Below are 17,665 nucleotides of genomic sequence, written 5' to 3'. Positions count from 1 at the left end.
CCCTGATTTCTAATTTGCTTTATCAGATTTTCATCAGTCATTGTAAAGCCAATTTTCTGGTCTTCTTTCCACCTGGCCCGTAGCTGAATATATTGAAACCAAGTTTGAACACACACCTCTTCTTCTTAACAGCTTAGAACAAGGAGTTCTACCACCTCTCTAAAACCGTAACACTGGATCCAGTTGCAGTTTATTATTACTGGATAGCCATTATCGACTACAGGCATGGACACAGGGAAGTCAGACTATTGCCTGAAGATGTTACAGAGAAAAAGGTCATCATCAACATGGTTGTAGCACCCGGCTCCAGATTTCCTGTTTATCTCCCTTGGCAAATTCATGTTGATACAGAAGAGCGCTGTAGACGGAATGGAGTCCTGAGAGGCACTTGTGTCGAGCAACTGTTTCCAGGTGACAGAGGATCGCAGTAGTTCCTATTTCCTTATTTCTCAGATCCAGAAGAATACCATTACTGATGATATCGGAAGCTGCTGGGAGGGCAAAGAGAATCAACAGATTCATACACTGTCAATTGACAGAAACGAGGCAATCTCACACGCAGTCTACTTGGAAGCCAATTTAAAACAGTTTAAAGAAAATCTACCCCTGGGTTTGCTTGCAGCTAATAAGTCACCATTTTCTTATGTTACCAACCATGGAAAGCTAAAAACTGGCCTACAGGTGCATAACTCCAAGGGATCCAATGCAAACTACTTTAGAAGAGGAGTAATAATTGTCTCTTTTCAACAAAGGAGCATCCTGGCTGCCTCAGAGATGCATTATGATGCTAACTAAAGTGTTTATAGTAACTTTTCAGGTAGAAATTACCAGCAGTCAGGATGCCGTAGAAAATGCTAGAAAGTTCCATAATTAGTGCTGCATCAGAAGAGGCAGATGGACTGGCCCCAAAGTGAAAGATATTATCTATAAAAAAACTTAGCAGCAGCACAAGGCTCTCTAACAGAACTCTGGGAGGAAGACTGTATGGTAAGAATCAGTCCCCTCATAATTCAAAACAATTTAATAATTGTTTTTAACTGTTCGTAAGTTTGCAGATGCAACGCATGCAGAAAAAAATATGTTGACACCAAAAAATGTGTCAACATTGGATACATGTTGAGTCTTCCTCCATGTAAAAGACTGGCCACTTCAGTCTGCCCTCCCCCCGCCCTCCCAATATCATGGGGCCATCTCTGAAGCAAGTTGGAAAAGGAATTTAGGAGACATTTGGGTGATAAGGAAACACTTTATTTCAAATACAAACTGACATCAACAGAATCACTGCTGGGATCAACTACAAACCCTTCCAAAGCTTCTTGAAATCTAGTAGCCTTTTGAGATTATGCCAATAGATCTACTGTTACAGAATCAAGATGCAGCCACTAATCCAGCCCTAACCAAACGATGGTCCTTCATGACAGTGGGAACTGGAACCTTCCCAATCATGGCATGTCTCCATCAGAACAGATCAAACTGAGAGTGTGACCTCCATCGTATGTTGAGTAATTGGAACGACCTCCTCAGCTGCTCAAGACAAACTGGTTCCCAAATGGATATTGGGCTCCCTCAGCACTGTAAGCCCGTGGGACTCTGAACAAGTCTGAGGCCAATTCTAGAAGCTCTGTTTAGATTTCATTAAGTGGTAGAAGAGGCAGTTCATTCACAAAATCTCTAGTCTTAGCCTGCGTACCAAGACTGAATTACGCACATTTTAGTATAAAGCAGTTTTCTCGGTATTGTAGAATATTTTGATGGGAGCCACTGCACCTAGGCGTGCTCACCTGTCTCCCTCAACTGTGTTTCATTACACAAGCCAAATGGACTACTTCACCCACCACCCACCATTGTGCATGATCTCCATTTCATTTCAAGTTGACTTGTTCTTACAAAAGAACTGGTTCTTTGTGGAGATGGAACCTCCTTAAGACTTGAGAAACGACAAGACTGTTGGAGAGAGGAATACTCTTACATTTCTAATCTCCGTTCCCTATTAGCTAGCTAGTTTTCATTCAATATAGTGGCAAATGAGCATATAGCAACAATATAGGATTATCGGCCAATGAACAATATGAATAGTGAATAACGAAGCATTTGAGTGTCTCCATTAGGTAATACAGTTCTAACACAACATAATGTCAGTATTACCTACAGTAAATGCATTTTAGCAGGCTGGGGTTGGGTTGGTATGTCATGCTGTTACATAAACTGGTTTCTTTGGTTCTAACAATATATTATGCAAAGTCTTCATTGTAGTATATCAGTAATGTTTTACGGTTCGTGAGTCCATGAATCTAGCCTTTATACCTAGCTAAACTATGGTGTAGTGATGTTTAATGTCAGTCTAGGTGTCTTCTTTTAGACAGTGCTGCATTCTTTTCTTAAAATAAATGAGACAAGCTTCAGCATGTGTAGCAGTGAAAGCATTACTTGAGTATGGGGTGAAGAATCATACCAATGATAAATCTCCACTTATGCAAATCAAACTAAGGACCCAGACAAAGCCCAACAGTTAACTTGTTCACAGTTTTATGTAAACAAGCCTCAAGGAAGAAATGTATATGGTCCACTCCTAAGAAAGTTTTCCTGAAAAGCAATCCATCATTGACACAGCAGAAAAGTAAGAAAAGGAATGAGATCCAGATTTCATAAATTTAAAAGTCTGACATAACTGATGCTAAGGAATCAGCTTCCCATATATGATCACAAGAAAATAGCAGATAGTAGCAGAACATTAGATAAGGATTCTCCCAGTTCGAGAAAGCCTATTTAGCTTGTTAGATAAGTCCTTCCTGTAAACTTTTGCTGATCGCAGGCAGAAAGGTTTAGGCTGACATTTTTATTTTTGTGCGCAGGCCCTAAATAGAAACCCAGATAACTGTTTCTGAGCTAATGTTACATGTCCTGGTCGTGCAAATGGATATACGCATATCAATCATGCTATTGTGTTTGGAGTTAGGCAATGTTATTAAAGATAGGAAATAAGAGAAAAGTGAAAATAGACTACTTAAAGGCATCTTATACCAACAGCATTCATTATGTCTACCTCTACTTTTCTATATTTGCGAAACAACTTTTGCTTTTGGTTATTCATTCATCACCTTTTTCCCTTTTAAATCATGCATAAGTCCTCGTGCATATAAAATATACATGGCAATGGCTGCCTGCTGACTTTTACGATAGGAAAAGAAATCCATGTTGCATTGTTTTATCCCCATGCTGACATGGCGCTAGCAGAGGGGGAGTGTTCTTTAAAGAACCAAGCCTACAGAGAGAACAGCACCAGATTTGTATTGCCACACAATACAAAGAACAGAGTGCCAGCAGAACAGCAGCTGTCCTTCTGTCTGTTTGCTGAATGTGTTTGAAGTCTTCCTGCTTTTGATTTTAGCCCACTCCATAAGTGCTTCACTTTCCCCAAATGCCAGACTTTACTATTGCTGGCCTGTCCTCTATTAGGGAATAGTGATTGCCAAGACCTAATGCCTACATTAGCTTCCAGACCTCTTATATTTGCCTGGGGGCTCTTTGACATCACTGTTGTTTTCACTGCCCAGTCCCTGAAGAGAGATTTAAAAATGTTCTACAACCATCTTCCGTTCCACCAGCTTGGCAATGTTGAAATAAAAATCAGAGTCTCTGCCTTAAGCCGCCGGTCTTGCGGTAACCTATCCTACATGCAAAAAAGGAATGGAACACTTTGCTTCATTCCCTTTCCCTGTCCTTCCTAACATGTGCAAAATATATGCTAGTGGTTTCAGTGAGAAGAAGTTAATGGTAATGAATTCCATTGGTTAATTATCTTCTGCATGAAGAGTTACCTTCTGTCTACAAATAGTCCTAGATTATAACGGTAATTGGAGCTGGGACTGTTGGTACACATGGCGTTGTAAATGTAGCCATGACACTTAGCCACAGCAGTTGCAGCAATTCTGGTTGCTGTTGTTAAACAAGGATCACATGGCTCGTTAAGTGAGGATCTCATAGGTGATCGCAACTGCTGACTTCCTGCCAGCTTCCCAATTGACTTTTCTTGTGGGAAGCTGGCAGGAAATGCAGTCATGTGACCTTAGCTTGCTGCAATGTCCGGAACTCTTAAGGAGTTGTTGTAAGTCTCCCTTGTTCAACGTCATCATAACTTTGAATGGTCACTTAAAAATTTGGTTGTAACCCAAGGACTACCTCTATTCTCCAGCAGCTTCTAGTCAGTTTCATCGAATGATTTCTAGTCCCAGTGTTTGGCATTCACACACAGATGCAGGTAGTCCTGGACTTACGACTACAATTGATCCCAACATTTCTGTTGCTCACTGAGACAGTTTTTAGTGAGTTTTGCCCCATTTTATAATCTTTCTGTCACTGTTGTTAAGTGAATCGTGGCGGTTGTTCAGTTAGTAACACAGTTGTTAAGTGAGTCTGGCTCTCCCTATTGACTTTGCTTGTCAGAAGGTCGCAAAAGGTGATGACATGACCCCAGGACACTGCAACCGTCATGAGTCAGTTGTCATGTGTCTGAATTTTGATCACGTGACCGTGAGGATGATGCCATGATTGTAAACATGAAAAATGGTCATGCCACTTTTTTTCAGTGCCTTTTTAAGTTTGAATAGTCATTAAGTGTGCTGTTGTAAGTCAAGGACTACCTGTAGTCCACATGTACTCTTTATATATTCACTTTCAGAATAAGGAAAATTATTAAGCAAAGAGCAGAAAAAGAGTAAGCTGAGAAAAATCTTTCTTTCTCCATTTTCTGTTAGCCATGCTCGATTATGTCTCAGCCATGTTTCTTTACAGCTGCCCTTTTCCCAAAGCTGAGTAATTTCAAATATTACAGCCTTTTCTCATGAGGATGGAGATCGAGTCCCATTATTGTTTCATTCTTTTTCCAACTCAGCTGCATATTTCTTCAGACCTTCTACTCTGTCCTTGAACTTTGCTCCTACGTCGCAGGTAAAACTCTTCCTTCTCACGTCAAACAACTATCCAGTACTATTCATTCCTTGCAAGCAAAAATATTGTTGCTGTGTGATGAGTTGATAGGTACCCATAGGTACTTATTTCAGGAAAGAGAAATGGCCCACATTGCTGTATGGAATGGGACAGTTAATCCAGCCTTGATCTCAGTGCCTTGAGCCCCAGAATCCCTGAATTTTTTTTTCTCTGAACAGCTGGACCGCTTGGAACTGGACCCATTCAGGCAGCAGCTGGAGGATCGTTGGAAAGATATTCGGAAACAGTTGAAGCAAAGGGTTCCACAAGATGAAGGCGATGAGGCTGCAGGGATCAGAAGGTAAGAAGGCTAGAGAAGGACAGCCGTGGCATTAAGAAAACCCAGTACAAGGACAGGCAGATGTTCAGTGGCAACAGCCGTCAACCTTGACTTCCTATCCTGCCCTTGTGGTATGGTTAAAAATAAGAAGAGAAAATGCAGGTATGTGGGTCTCTGCACACAGGCTGTAATCCCCGAGGCTGGGTCCTACGCATACATTGAGCCAAAATGTGCTTTACTTGTGGGGAATGTCAGTATGCCGAGTCATCGTTTACATTTCCCTTCAGCATCTCCAAGTACCTGGCATATTTTGAGAAAATTAAAGGAAGCTCCCCATCTCCCACTCCTTCCTTCCCCCGCCAACAACAACAACAAAAGTAGAGCTTTTACAGAAAATGTAAATGTTTCCAAGCCACTGCCATGAACATAACAGTATTTATGCTTCCCCCTCCTCTGAAAAAAAATCACCAGTTTGGGAGTTAGTGTTTGGAATTGATGCCAGTAGGAAACCTCAGGATTATAGGTAAGGTTTGGAAGTGGAAAAACCATCCCAGAACGAAATAGAGGCAACCATCTTCCATTCGGCGGTCAAGAAAAACTTCACAGATACGTTCATATAATCAGGAATTGAGCTTGATTTGAAAGAGAATATATGTTTTTCTTTACTAACAAGAATGACCGCCGGACAGATGTTACTCTCAAACCTGGAGCTCCTGAACCCTTGCCAGAACTCTTACTTGATTTCCCAGACATTCACCTTGTCAATACAGGTAGTCCTTGACTTACGACCATTCTTTTAACAACCATTCAGTGGTGAAGACACTGAAAAAAGCAACTTACGGTTGAGGTCCTTGCGCTTAGTGACTGTCACAGTGTGCCTTTGGTCACGTGACCGAAATTCAGTTGCTTGGCAGCCGATATGTATTTATAAATTTATGATGGTTGCAGCATCCCGGGCTCACGTGATGACCCTTTTGCGATCATCCCAGTGGGTTTCGGTCAAGCAGAGTCAATGAGGGAAACCAGATTTGTTTAATGACCACAACAAAAAGGTTGCAAAATTCAGCACGACTCGTTTAACAACCGCACTGCTTAGCAACTAAAGTTCCGGTCCCAATTATGATCCTAAGGCAAGGATTACCTGCAGTCTTTTCCTTTAGAATGGCAAGCTGAAACTACTCTGTTGCACCACCAGAGGGCACTTGCGCTTTTTGTGTGGACCCACTGGCACAACTTACTGAGAGGAAGAGAGCAGGGGAAAAGCTTCTGTGAATGTGATTACTTTAGCAGTGCAAATCAGCAATTCCTGCTACGTACTCTTAGGTGATAAATACGCCAAGCGCTCCTTTGCTGAGGGTCCATTGTATTGTTGTTGTTGTTGTTAGCTGCGAAGTCGTGTCTGACCCATCGCGACCCTATGGACAACATTCCTCCAGGCCTTCCTGTCCTCTACCATCTTCTGGAGTCCATTTAAGCTCACGCCTACTGCTTCAGTGACTCCATCCAGCCACCTCATTCTCTGTCGTCCCTTTCTTCTATTGCCCTCGATCTTTCCCAGCATTAGACTCTTCTCCAGTGAGTCCTTCCTCCTCATTAGATGGCCAAAGTATTTGAGTTTTAGCTTCAGGATCTGGCCTTCTAAAGAGCAGTCAGGGTTGATCTCCTCTAGGACTGACCGGTTTGATCGCCTTGCAGTCCAAGGGACTCGCAGGAGTCTTCTCCAGCACCAGAGTTCAAAGGCCTCAATTCTTTTGCGCTCAGCCTTTCTTATGGTCCAACTTTCACTGCCATACATTGCAACTGGGAAGACCATAGCCTTGACTATACGCACTTTTGTTGACAGGGTGATGTCTCTGCTTTTTAGTGTGCTGTCTAGATTTGCCATGGCTTTCCTCCCGAGGAGCAAGCGTCTTTTAATTTCTTGGCTACAGTCCCCATCTGCAGTGATCTTGGAGCCCAGGAAAATAAAATCTGTCACTACTTCCATTTCTTCCCCATCTATTTGCCAGGAATTGAGAGGGCCAGATGCCATGATCTTGGTTTTCTTAATGTTAAGTTTCAACCCAAGTTTTGCACTCTCCTTCTTCACCCGCAACAAGAGGCTCTTTAGTTCTTCTTCACTTTCTGCCATTAGAGTGGTATCATCTGCGTATCTTAGGTTGTTGATATTTCTCCCGGCAATCTTAATTCCAACTTTTGATTCATCTAGCCCTGCCTTTCTCATGATGTGCTCTGCATATAAGTTAAATAGGCAGGGCGACAGTATACAGCCTTGCCGGACTCCTTTCCCAATTTTGAACCAATCAGTGGTTCCATGTCCAGTTCTCACTGTTGCTTCTTGACCCGCATATAGGTTTCTCAAGAGACAAATAAGATGGTCTGGTACTCCCATCTCTTTAAGAACTTGCCACAGTTTGTTATGATCCACACAATCAAAGGCTTTAGCATAGTCAATGAAGCAGAAGTAGATGTTTTTCTGGAACTCTCTAGCTTTCTCCATGATCCAGCCTATGTTGGCAATTTGATCTCTAGTTCCTCTGCCTCTTCGAAATCCTGCCTGTACTTCTGGTAGTTCTCGATCCACATACTGCTGAAGTCTAGCTTGTAGGATTTTAAGCATGACTTTACTAGCATGAGAAATGAGTGCAATGGTGCGATAGTTTGAACATTCTTTGGCACTGCCTTTCTTTGGAATTGGAATGTAAACTGATCTTTTCCAATCCTGTGGCCACTGTTGAGTTTTCCAAATTTGCTGGCAAATTGAGTGTAGCACTTTTACTGCACTGTCTTTTAAGATTTTGAATAGCTCAGCTGGAATACTGTCACCTCCACTAGCTTTGTTGTTGCTCAGCTTTTCTAAGGCCCACTTCACTTCACATTCTAGGATGTCTGGCTCGAGGTCAGTGACCACCTCATTGTGATTATCAGGGACGTTAAGCTCATTCTTGTATAGTTCTTCTGTATAATTTTGCCACCTCTTCTTAATCTCTTCTGCCTCTGTTAGGTCCCTGCCATTTTGGTCCTTTATCATGCCCATTTTTGCATTAAACGTTCCCTTCATCTCTCCAATTTTCTTGAAAAGATCTCTGGTCCTCCCTATTCTGTTGTTTTCTTCTATTTCTTTGCACTGTTCATTTAAGAAGGCATTCTTATCTCTTCTAGCTATTCTCTGGAATTCTGCATTCAATTGCGCGTATCTATGTTTTTCTCCCTTGCCTTTCGCTTCCCTCCTTTCCTCAGCTATTTGCAAAGCTTCCTCAGACAGCCATTTTGCTTTCTTGCATTTCTTTTTCTTTGGGATGGTTTTGGTTGCTACCTCTTGTACAATGTCGCGAACCTCTGTCCATAGTTCTTCAGGCACTCTGTCTATCAGATCTAATTCCTTAAATCTATTTGTCACCTCTACTGTATATTCAACAGGGATATGATTTAATTCATACCTGAGTGGCCTAGTGCTTTTCCCTACTTTCTTCAGTTTAAGCCTAAACTTTGCAAGGAGAAGCTCATGGTCTGAGCCACAGTCAGCTACTGGTCTTGTTTTTACTGACTGTATAGAGCTTCTCCATCTTTGGCTGCAGAGCATATAGTCAATCTGATTTCTGTGTTGACCGTCTGGTGATGTCCATGTGTAGAGCCGTCTCTTGGGTTGTTGGAAAAGAGTGTTTGCTATGACCATCGTATTCTCTTGACAAAATTCTATCAGCCTGTGCCCTGCTTCATTTTGTACACCAAGGCCAAACTTGCCTGTTATTCCAGTTATCTTTTGGCTTCCTACTTTAGCATTCCAATCCCCCATGATGATAAGGACATCATTTTTTGGTGTCTGTTCTATAAGGTGCTGTAGGGCTTCGTAGAACCGGTCAATTTCATCCTCTTCAGCACTGGTGGTTGGGGCATAGACTTGGACTACTGTGATATTGAATGGTTTGCCTTGGATTCGAACTGAGATCATTCTGTCATTTTGAGGATTGTATCCCAGTATTGCTTTTCCTACTCTTTTATTGACTATGAAGGCTACTCCATTTCTTCTGAGGGATTCTTGTCCACAGTAGTATACCTGATGGTCATCTGAATTAAATTCACCCATTCCTGTCCATTTTAGTTCGCTGATACCTAAGATGTCGATGTTCAGTCTTGTCATCTCTTGTTTGACCACGTCCAGCTTTCCTTGATTGATGGATCTTACATTCCAGGTTCCTATGGAGAAAAAATCTTTGCAGCATCGGACTTTCCTTTCACCACCAGACACATCCACAGCTGAGCGTCCTTTCGGCTTTGGCCCAGTCGCTTCATTCTTTCTGGCGCTACTAGTACTAGCCCTCTGCTCTTCCCCAGTAGCATATTGGACGCCTTCCGACCTGAGGGGCTCATCTTCCAGCGTCATATCGTTTTGCCTTTTGGTACTGTCCATAGGGTTTTCATGGCAAAGATACTGGAGTGGGTTGCCATTTCCTTCTCCAGTGGATCACGTTTTGTCAGAACTCTCTGCTATGACCTGTCCGTCTTGGGTGGCCCTGCACGGCATAGCTCATAGCTTCATTGAATTACGCAAGCCCCTTCGCCACGACAAGGCAGTAATCCATGAAGGGGGTCCATTGTATAAGATGCAGCAGAATCTCTTGGTCTAGCTGTGCTGCCATCCCAGGAGTTGTTGCCCTGCCTGTCCCTGTGTCTTGCTTTGAAAATCCTTTAATTAAATCAGAGAGTGATTATAGGTGTGAAGGCATGAAGAAATAAGATGCAAACATTGGGGGAGGCGCTGGCTGCCCAGAAGCATGCTTCCCTTGGATTTTTGGTGTGTGTGTGTGTGTGTGTGTGTGTGTGTTTCTCTCAAGGACACTTTCCAGAGAAAAGGGGGTTGGCGAGTCTTCTGCTCAGATTTGTCTCATGCAGCATCGGGGACAGTGACAGTTCCTGATTCAGGGTCCCGCATCCCAGCCCTGAGCATATCATGAGGGATTAGGTGAAGGTGTGTCCGGTTTGGGATAGGAAGGTCCACATAGTGATCTTATTTCATCGAAAGGAACCTGCAAGGCACAGGTGGGGTGGATCTACTGGCCTTCAGTGAAAGGGAGGGAGGAAAGGAAGGAAACGGATACGGACTAAGCAGCGCAGCCAGTGCAGTGTGGAGGGAAAGATCACTCTTCGTTTTGTCAAAGCAAACTTTGAAAGTCCACAAGAACAGTTGCTTTCACACGAAGTTGTGAGGAGTCTATTATTAGACTGCCAGCCCGGCCGAAGGAATGATGGAAGCTGAAATCCAATCTGAGGGGTTGAATACCAGGAGGGTGATGGGTGATATAATTTGGCTATTTTGGACATCTCTTTGCTCCCAAACAGTAAGATCTCAGAGCTAGGTCCAGGATAGGCAACCTGTAGCCTCTCCGAGGTTACTCAGCTGGAACTCCCGCATCCTTCCCAAGTAACCATGCTGGGAAAGCGCCTGCGAGTTGGTCAGTAGCATCTGATCAGTAGCACCTGGGCAGCTACAATTTCCCCAAATCTAGAGGAGATGATCAGTTTAACACGGGGTGCCCCTATCAGTTTTAATAGCTAGTAATGCCATGTATTGTTAGTACTAAGGGCTTTGGAGTAGATACGTGGTGGTGAACCTATGGCACACGTGCCACAGGTAGCACGCAGAGCCCTCGCTGTGGGCACGCGTGCCATTGCCCCAGTCCTAGGCCTTCAGCTGGGTTTTATAAAACCTTTTCGCTTTGGCTTCCGCCGCCGTGTGCAAAAAAAAAAGGTTCAATCAATCAATCAATTTCAACTTCTCACGGGAAAAAAAATATCTCGCAAAGTTGGAATTGATTGATTGAACTTTTTAGTCCCACCCAGTCTACAGTTACCACCTCAGCCATGCCCACCCAATGGGCCACGCCCAACCAATTGGCCACACCCAACCACTGGCCACACCCACCGGCCACACCCACCCAATGCACCACGCCCACTCGGCACCCGACGATACATAAGTGGGTTTTGGGTTGCAGTTTGGGCACTCGGTCTCTGAAAGGTTCGCCATCACTGGAGTAGATCATACATTATGTAGAAAGGGAGGTGGAAGAAAGCTGGTGATCTCGTTCACTGCCTTTGGGGCAGGAAGGAGAAAACACCACACACAGCTCTCCCATAAAGGATCTGTCTGGAGTTCTCCAAACTGAAAAAAAAACCTCCTTGTTTTGGAGAGGCAAATTCTCTCTCTCCCTCTCCCTTTTCCCTTTTCTGGGCACAAACAAAACATCATACTTCAGATCCTCTTTCCATTCATGAGACACTTTTGCAATCTGCCTTAGTCAAATGTAATTGGAGGGTGCTATTTTATCTGCAGTTCACTGGCTGTGGAGATAAGATAGTCCTCAACTTATTGCTTAGCAAACATTTGAAGTTACAACAGACACCCCCTCCCTCCAAAAAAAAAGAAAGAACCCAGGACCTGATTTTTAAATTCTGATATTGCTCCCCCTTGTGGTCACAAGGTTGCTTTTTGGGCACTTGGCAACCTGCCCATATTTACAGCCATTTGCAGCACCCTACAGTCACATGACCACAATTTACAGTGGGTTTTTTTCCCCCCCAGAAACCGGTGTTAGCTTCCAGTTGCCAGCAAAAACTGAGCTTTAACAAACAATGGGTCGGCTTTACAACTGCTGCATTTGCTTAACAACCACTGTCAAAAAGGCCGTAAAAATGGGTCCAGTCACATAGTGTCCCACTTTACAACCATCATGACTTGTGAACATTATTGCTAGACTCAATTAGGGTTGTCAGTGAAGGACTTCCTGTACAATGCCCAGATTTTTCCTTCCTTTCTGGGACATCTTTTATTCTCCCTCATAGTAACTGTATTTACTCATGGTGCACAGCCTGAGCCTCTAGTACCATATGTCCTCCCTCTAAAGTCTTGTTGTGGTCCCCCCCCAACCCCTTTCAAAAATTGCTATTGCAATTTTTAAGATGGCAAGGGGGGAGGGAATTATTAAATGCATGGAGAGTAATCTTATTAACTGCATTTAACTAATTTTATAAAATATAATTTAAGCCGAATGTAGCTCTTGTTCCAGTCCTGCCTATTACTTTGTCTTGCCCTCTCCTCTTTGAATCTGCTGCAGTTCCTGATACTGCAGTAAATTCAGAGTCTGACACTCCCCAGGGGCATTTTTAACATATAGTTGGTGAGAATTTCCACTATGCTTTCATGAATTTCCATCCACTGAACTCTGAATCCTTGCCCGATGAATGTTTTGTTTTTCTTGGCTTCTTTAAAGTTGAATTGTTTGTTGTGGAAATAAATACTCAATTTAACGGGTATGTTAAAAATGCCTCTGCATGATAGAAACATGCCAGGTTGCGTTTATCCCCCGCTCTTGTGGCCCTCTGGTTTAAAAAAAGAAGCATGCTCCTCTCGTGGCCAAACGTATATTTTACCCCCTACTCCAACCATTCCCCCCCCTCTGATTTGTTGTTTCTTTTTTCTTCTCAAACAGGAGACTCCTGGCTCACTTTCACTGCATTTCTTGTGACCGACCCTTAGAGATGGTGGTGCCTGGCCCGTAAGTCTTTGCTTCAAGCTTTCAAATCAGATCAGTAATCGATCTGCTTAGATGCAGGTATAGGAACGCCTCTACTAGGCTGTAGATTCAGCCATCAGCTATTCAGCGAGTTGCTGCCTACGTCCATCTATCTGCTGAGAAGCTGGCCTTTTCCTTTGTTAATAAAATGCTGGCAAGGTGTTAGGCCAGGAGCAGCTGCCCTCTCCTCTTTCACTTGTTCCCCATCCTCCCTTATATATCCTGTCTGCATGTTATCTCGACAGGCGAATTACGACTCTCCCAGCTGTTCCAGGTTTACCTGCTCACCAATCCCTCCGGCCGTATATGGTTTATGAAATGGAACAAATCAGGCAACTGAACCGCAAGTAAAACGCAGATAGGAGCTTCTGTGTTTTCTTCTCTTGCCGTTTCTTTATCTAACTTTTCTGTATTCAGGAACTGAGTGAAATAAGAGATCTGGAGTAGGGATCCACAGGGAGGAATGTATATATAAAGTGCAAAGTATCCATCTAGTTTGAATGTTATTCTTGGGATGCAACCTTCGTTATGTACAGGTAGTCCTCAGCTTACCATCATAGTTGAGAGGCCAGAACTTCTGTTGCTAAATGATACGATCATTAAGTGCCAAATACCCAATTTTAGGAGTGATCCCGTCAAGATACAGGTTTCCCCTACCAGGGTTAGGCAACCTTGGCTCTTTTTATGACTCGTGGACATCAACTCCCCCTCTCCCCTCCCCCTGTCTGTCTGTCTGTCTGTCTATCTATCCATCATTCTACCTACCATCTATCTATATCTTTTAATTTTGTTTCAATCAGTAGCTATGGAATTTTTTAAAAAACCCAGTGACATATCTGTGTCTAAGAGTGTCCCAATGCCTTAGCTCTCTTGATTTTTTTTTTGTTTTTTAATCCCATTTATATCCCACCCTTCTCCGAAGACTCAGGGCAGCTTACAATCTAAGGAGCACAGATCAATGTGCTTAGGAATAGCCTTCATTCTATGTATATGCCTGTTTATTATTAGGGCTTTCGCCCCCCCCCCCAAGCGGCATTTTTACAAAGTCAGCTTAATTGCCCCCAACAATCTGGGTCCTCATTTTACCTACCTCGGAAGGATGGAAGGCTGAGTCAACCTTGAGCCTGGTGGGACTTGAACCTGCACTAATTGTGGGCAGCTGGTGTTACTTAGGGAGGCATTAGCCCACTGCTCCACCAAGGCTCCCCTTTCCTGATTCCCCTTTCCTGAGAATTAGGGAATTTGTCTTCCCATTGGTGCTTATTTATTTGTTGTGACTTGTGTGCACATGGGAGGTGGAGTGAGGGGCCACAAGGTATGTGTGAGAATTCAAAGTATATGAATGGGGAGGTATGTGGCCCCCAGAAAGTTACCTATGGCAAATGCATTCTGCACCACTGAGTAGGTTCTTTCAGTACTGCCTGTTGTGTGAATGCTAGCAAAAGGTGTTGGGTGCAAGTGCCTGGCTTAACAGCATGTTTCTCCCTCCCCATTCCCCCCTTCTTTGGCTGTTGCTGTCTCCTTGCTCTGGCATTGGGCTGCATCCAATTCTCCTCTTCCCACCTCTTCCTTGTCATAGCAATTTGAAATTAGGACCGGGTGTTCGTTATGATGCCCTGGAGAAGAGTGCTAGTCTGAACAAGTTACGCCGCATCCATTCCAAGATGCTCATGGACATACAGAAGGTGCAGAGTCATTATGGCGGAGCTGCCAGGGTCAACGCTCAGATGATCAGAGAAGCCCTGCAGTCCCAGTATCTTGGCTCAAGCCCTTTGGGCAAACGGTAGGCCTTGTGCGATAAAGCAAACTGTTCATCTTGCCAGACAGAAATATAGAAAGCAATGCCGGGGTCTGATCAATCTCTCATCCTGGTGCTTCATTCAGGAAAACATAAGATCAGAGGGGTTCTGCACTGCCTTTCCTTAGCACTGCTAGGGCAAACAATAGATTGAGTATTACCGCTCATTTCTGCCTACTTATAGCCAGTCATGCCTCACTCCCATCCCAAACTTACCAGGAAAGCAGAGAGGGCAGAAAATAATGGAAGCAGCACATTGGAAAGGGAATAGTAACTAAAAAAGAATTAAAAGGAGGAGGAGGAGTTTTCTCTCAGCGAGCTCTGCATATCCCAATGGACACAGTACTTCTCCTATCAACCTGGGTATTGACACCAAGTCTGGAACAAATCAAATTATAGGCCAAGACCTGGACACAACAAAAAGCTACCTTCAATCTAGAGCTAACCAATGCACTTAATCAGATTCATACGAGGTATTTTGGAATATATGAATGTTTGTGACTCATTAAAGCAACTATGTCCTTTTCCAGTAGTTATCCAGTCCTTAAAAAAACACAGATGCTTTAATGAATTACTATGCAGCATTCGTGTATTCCAGAACATTTCCTCTGAATGAATTTAGAAGTATTGTGCAACACTCGTCTGCTTTAATACATCTATTAACTGTAATGCTGGCTAAAGATTATACGATAACCCAGGTCCCATGAACTGATGGTGCCACCTTCTGCAATGCAAATATTTGCATTTTTAGAATGATTTAAACAGCAGTCTCCAACCTTTCCAGCTCTGAGGACCGGCAGTGGCAGCAGTGGTGGTGGTGTGGGAGGTGAGGGGATGGTTTTGTGCATGGGCCTGCCACTTGCACAAATAGAGTTTTGTGTGCTCATCTGCCATTTGTGTGGCCCGGTTCCCAATGGGCCATGGCCTGGTGCTGACAAGGGGTTGGGGACCCCTGATTTAGAAGGAGGGGACAGTAGTTCCTTGGCTTTAGTTTAAAGCTGAATTGATTACTGTATCCAAGAAATAGTGTCTTTTTACTCAGACCTTGGGATCAGGGTCCTATTGAAATTTGTATTCAGGTAACTGTGTAAAATTGTTTGAGTGAAGAAAGGTTTGCAAAAGGAAGCTATAAGTAATTACAATTTCCGGAATTTGAAGGGAAGGATTTATTTGTTGAGAAGATTCTCTACTCCCTTTTACATACTGTGTACACTGCTATACAGTGAAGGAGCTTCCATTAGCAAATTTATCTCTACTTGTACGTACATCATCTCAGTTTATATATATTCCTTATGTATGTTTGGATCATGAAATTAGCAGGAAATATTTACATAAATTTCTTCCATGTAGGAATTTTGCCATGCCCTAAAGCAATCTTTTCACGTGCTTCTTTTAAATTTTTGTAGGTTTGTAATCAGACAGTGAAGAATTTTAGTGGTTGGACTTGCTGCTTGGGTAATCATTTGCAATCCCAAAACAGGCGCAGAACTTCACAGATTTGCTAAACAAGTCAGACTTGATTGTTATCATTTTACAATATATTCAGAGATGTCTATAAAGTGGCTCCTAATACATGCAAATCCAAATCTGAAAATAATGTCCAAAGTAGTTTAGGGTTAAGTCTGGTTCAGACTAGACTTCTTGTCTATGGTGAGATACAAGAATTTTGTAATCAAATTTCTTATTATCCAACTTTGCAACTTAGCTTGCTTTTCTGCTTTACCTTAATATTAGTTTAACCCTGCTGCAGCTGCATGTCTCGTTTTCCCTACTTGAAATTCTACTCTCTGTTTAGGAAACTGCTTTCCAGAAGTGGCTTTGTCAAAATAACTTTCTATTTGTTCCGTATGTTTTGTGTGCCTTGTTGCTTTCCTGTCCTCCAAGGCAGAGGTGAGGAGCAAGATGGTCAAGCAGGCTGCTGTTATGTTCTGTACCAAGCATTTCAGTGAATCTCTTCCCAGGGTTTCTGTGGAGAAGCTTAATGTGTCTTTAGGAAAAGGGCTGGGCCGAAAGGGAGTCCTGCATAATCTGATTAAGGTAAAGGTAAAGGCTTCCCCGCACATGCGTGCTAGTCGTTTCCAACTCTAGGGACCGGTGCTCATCTCCGTTTCAAAGCCGAAGAGCCAGCGCTTGTCCGAGGATGTCTCCATGGTCATGTGGCCGGCATGACTAGACGCCAAAGGCGCACGGAACACTGTTACCAATCTGATTAGCAAGCAGCAAATGGGTGGACTGGGCCAGGAGAGAAAGAGTGAGGTGGTAGAGACTCGGACTGTGTCTCTGTTGAGAGAGCCAAGCTCTGAAACAGCCGACTTGTGACTTGAAGAAAGCATCCATTTTTCCAGCAATGGGCTCCTCTGCAAAACCTCACAGACCTTATAATTAAAACTAGCTGCTATTTCACATCGTCTTATGTGAGGACAAAAATACTGTGTTGCAAGAATGAGGTCGTTTTTTAAAAAAATATTATTTGGGTTTTATTATCCATTTTTTGCATTTTGGAAGATCTAGCAGCATTCTAGACACTGTGGCACCTCTGATGCCATAATGGGAGGATATGAGAAAGATGACCTATGGAGACATTTGGATAATTTTCTTGCTGTGAAGAACGAAGGTCTAAAAGTCTGATTCTCTAATCCCCATCTTTTTAACAGACTGCAAGTTGGGATCCTCCAGTGATCCATTTCCCCCCCACAAAGACTTTCCTTTTCACTTCTATAGAGGGCAAACATGGGTTATGCTTTGTTGACAAGCATAGCAGAGCCTACTCAAAAACAACACTAACCTAAACTCTGTGTCATTTCCTTTTTCTGCTGACCTGGTCTTATTTCTTAGGACCACAAAATACAGTTTGTTTCACTACCAGCAGCCTTGTTAGGATTGTTTCTCATGGTCATATAGGATCAGTTTGAGACTTCTACGTGTCCCAGGCCTGGGGCAGGACCTCTCATCACATCACTCAAGAGACCAAATAGGCCTCAAATCTTACATTAGTGCTGGATGGCTGAGAGAATTGACCATGTAATCTGT

The 17,665-nt window shown here is 43.2% G+C and overlaps 1 protein-coding gene across 1 annotated transcript in view; it reads left to right on the top strand.

The window, feature by feature from the left end:
- The window catches only part of QRICH2 (glutamine rich 2), a gene marked incomplete at its 5' end in the record, with an annotated part of 70,970 nt that overhangs the window by 43,678 nt on the left and 9,627 nt on the right, over nucleotides 1-17,665 (top strand). Inside the window, 4 exons of the mRNA XM_081319008.1 lie at nucleotides 5,166-5,287; nucleotides 12,754-12,819; nucleotides 13,083-13,184; nucleotides 14,417-14,620. Of these exons, the coding sequence (XP_081175134.1) occupies nucleotides 5,166-5,287; nucleotides 12,754-12,819; nucleotides 13,083-13,184; nucleotides 14,417-14,620 (494 nt within the window). The remainder of the gene's footprint in view (nucleotides 1-5,165; nucleotides 5,288-12,753; nucleotides 12,820-13,082; nucleotides 13,185-14,416; nucleotides 14,621-17,665) is intronic.

The sequence above is a fragment of the Vipera berus genome, assembly GCF_964194415.1.
Source record: "Vipera berus genome assembly, chromosome: 2".
NCBI lineage: Eukaryota > Metazoa > Chordata > Lepidosauria > Squamata > Viperidae > Vipera > Vipera berus.
The sequence above is the reverse complement of the archived record's forward strand: the minus strand, read 5'-3'. Positions and strand labels throughout refer to the sequence as shown.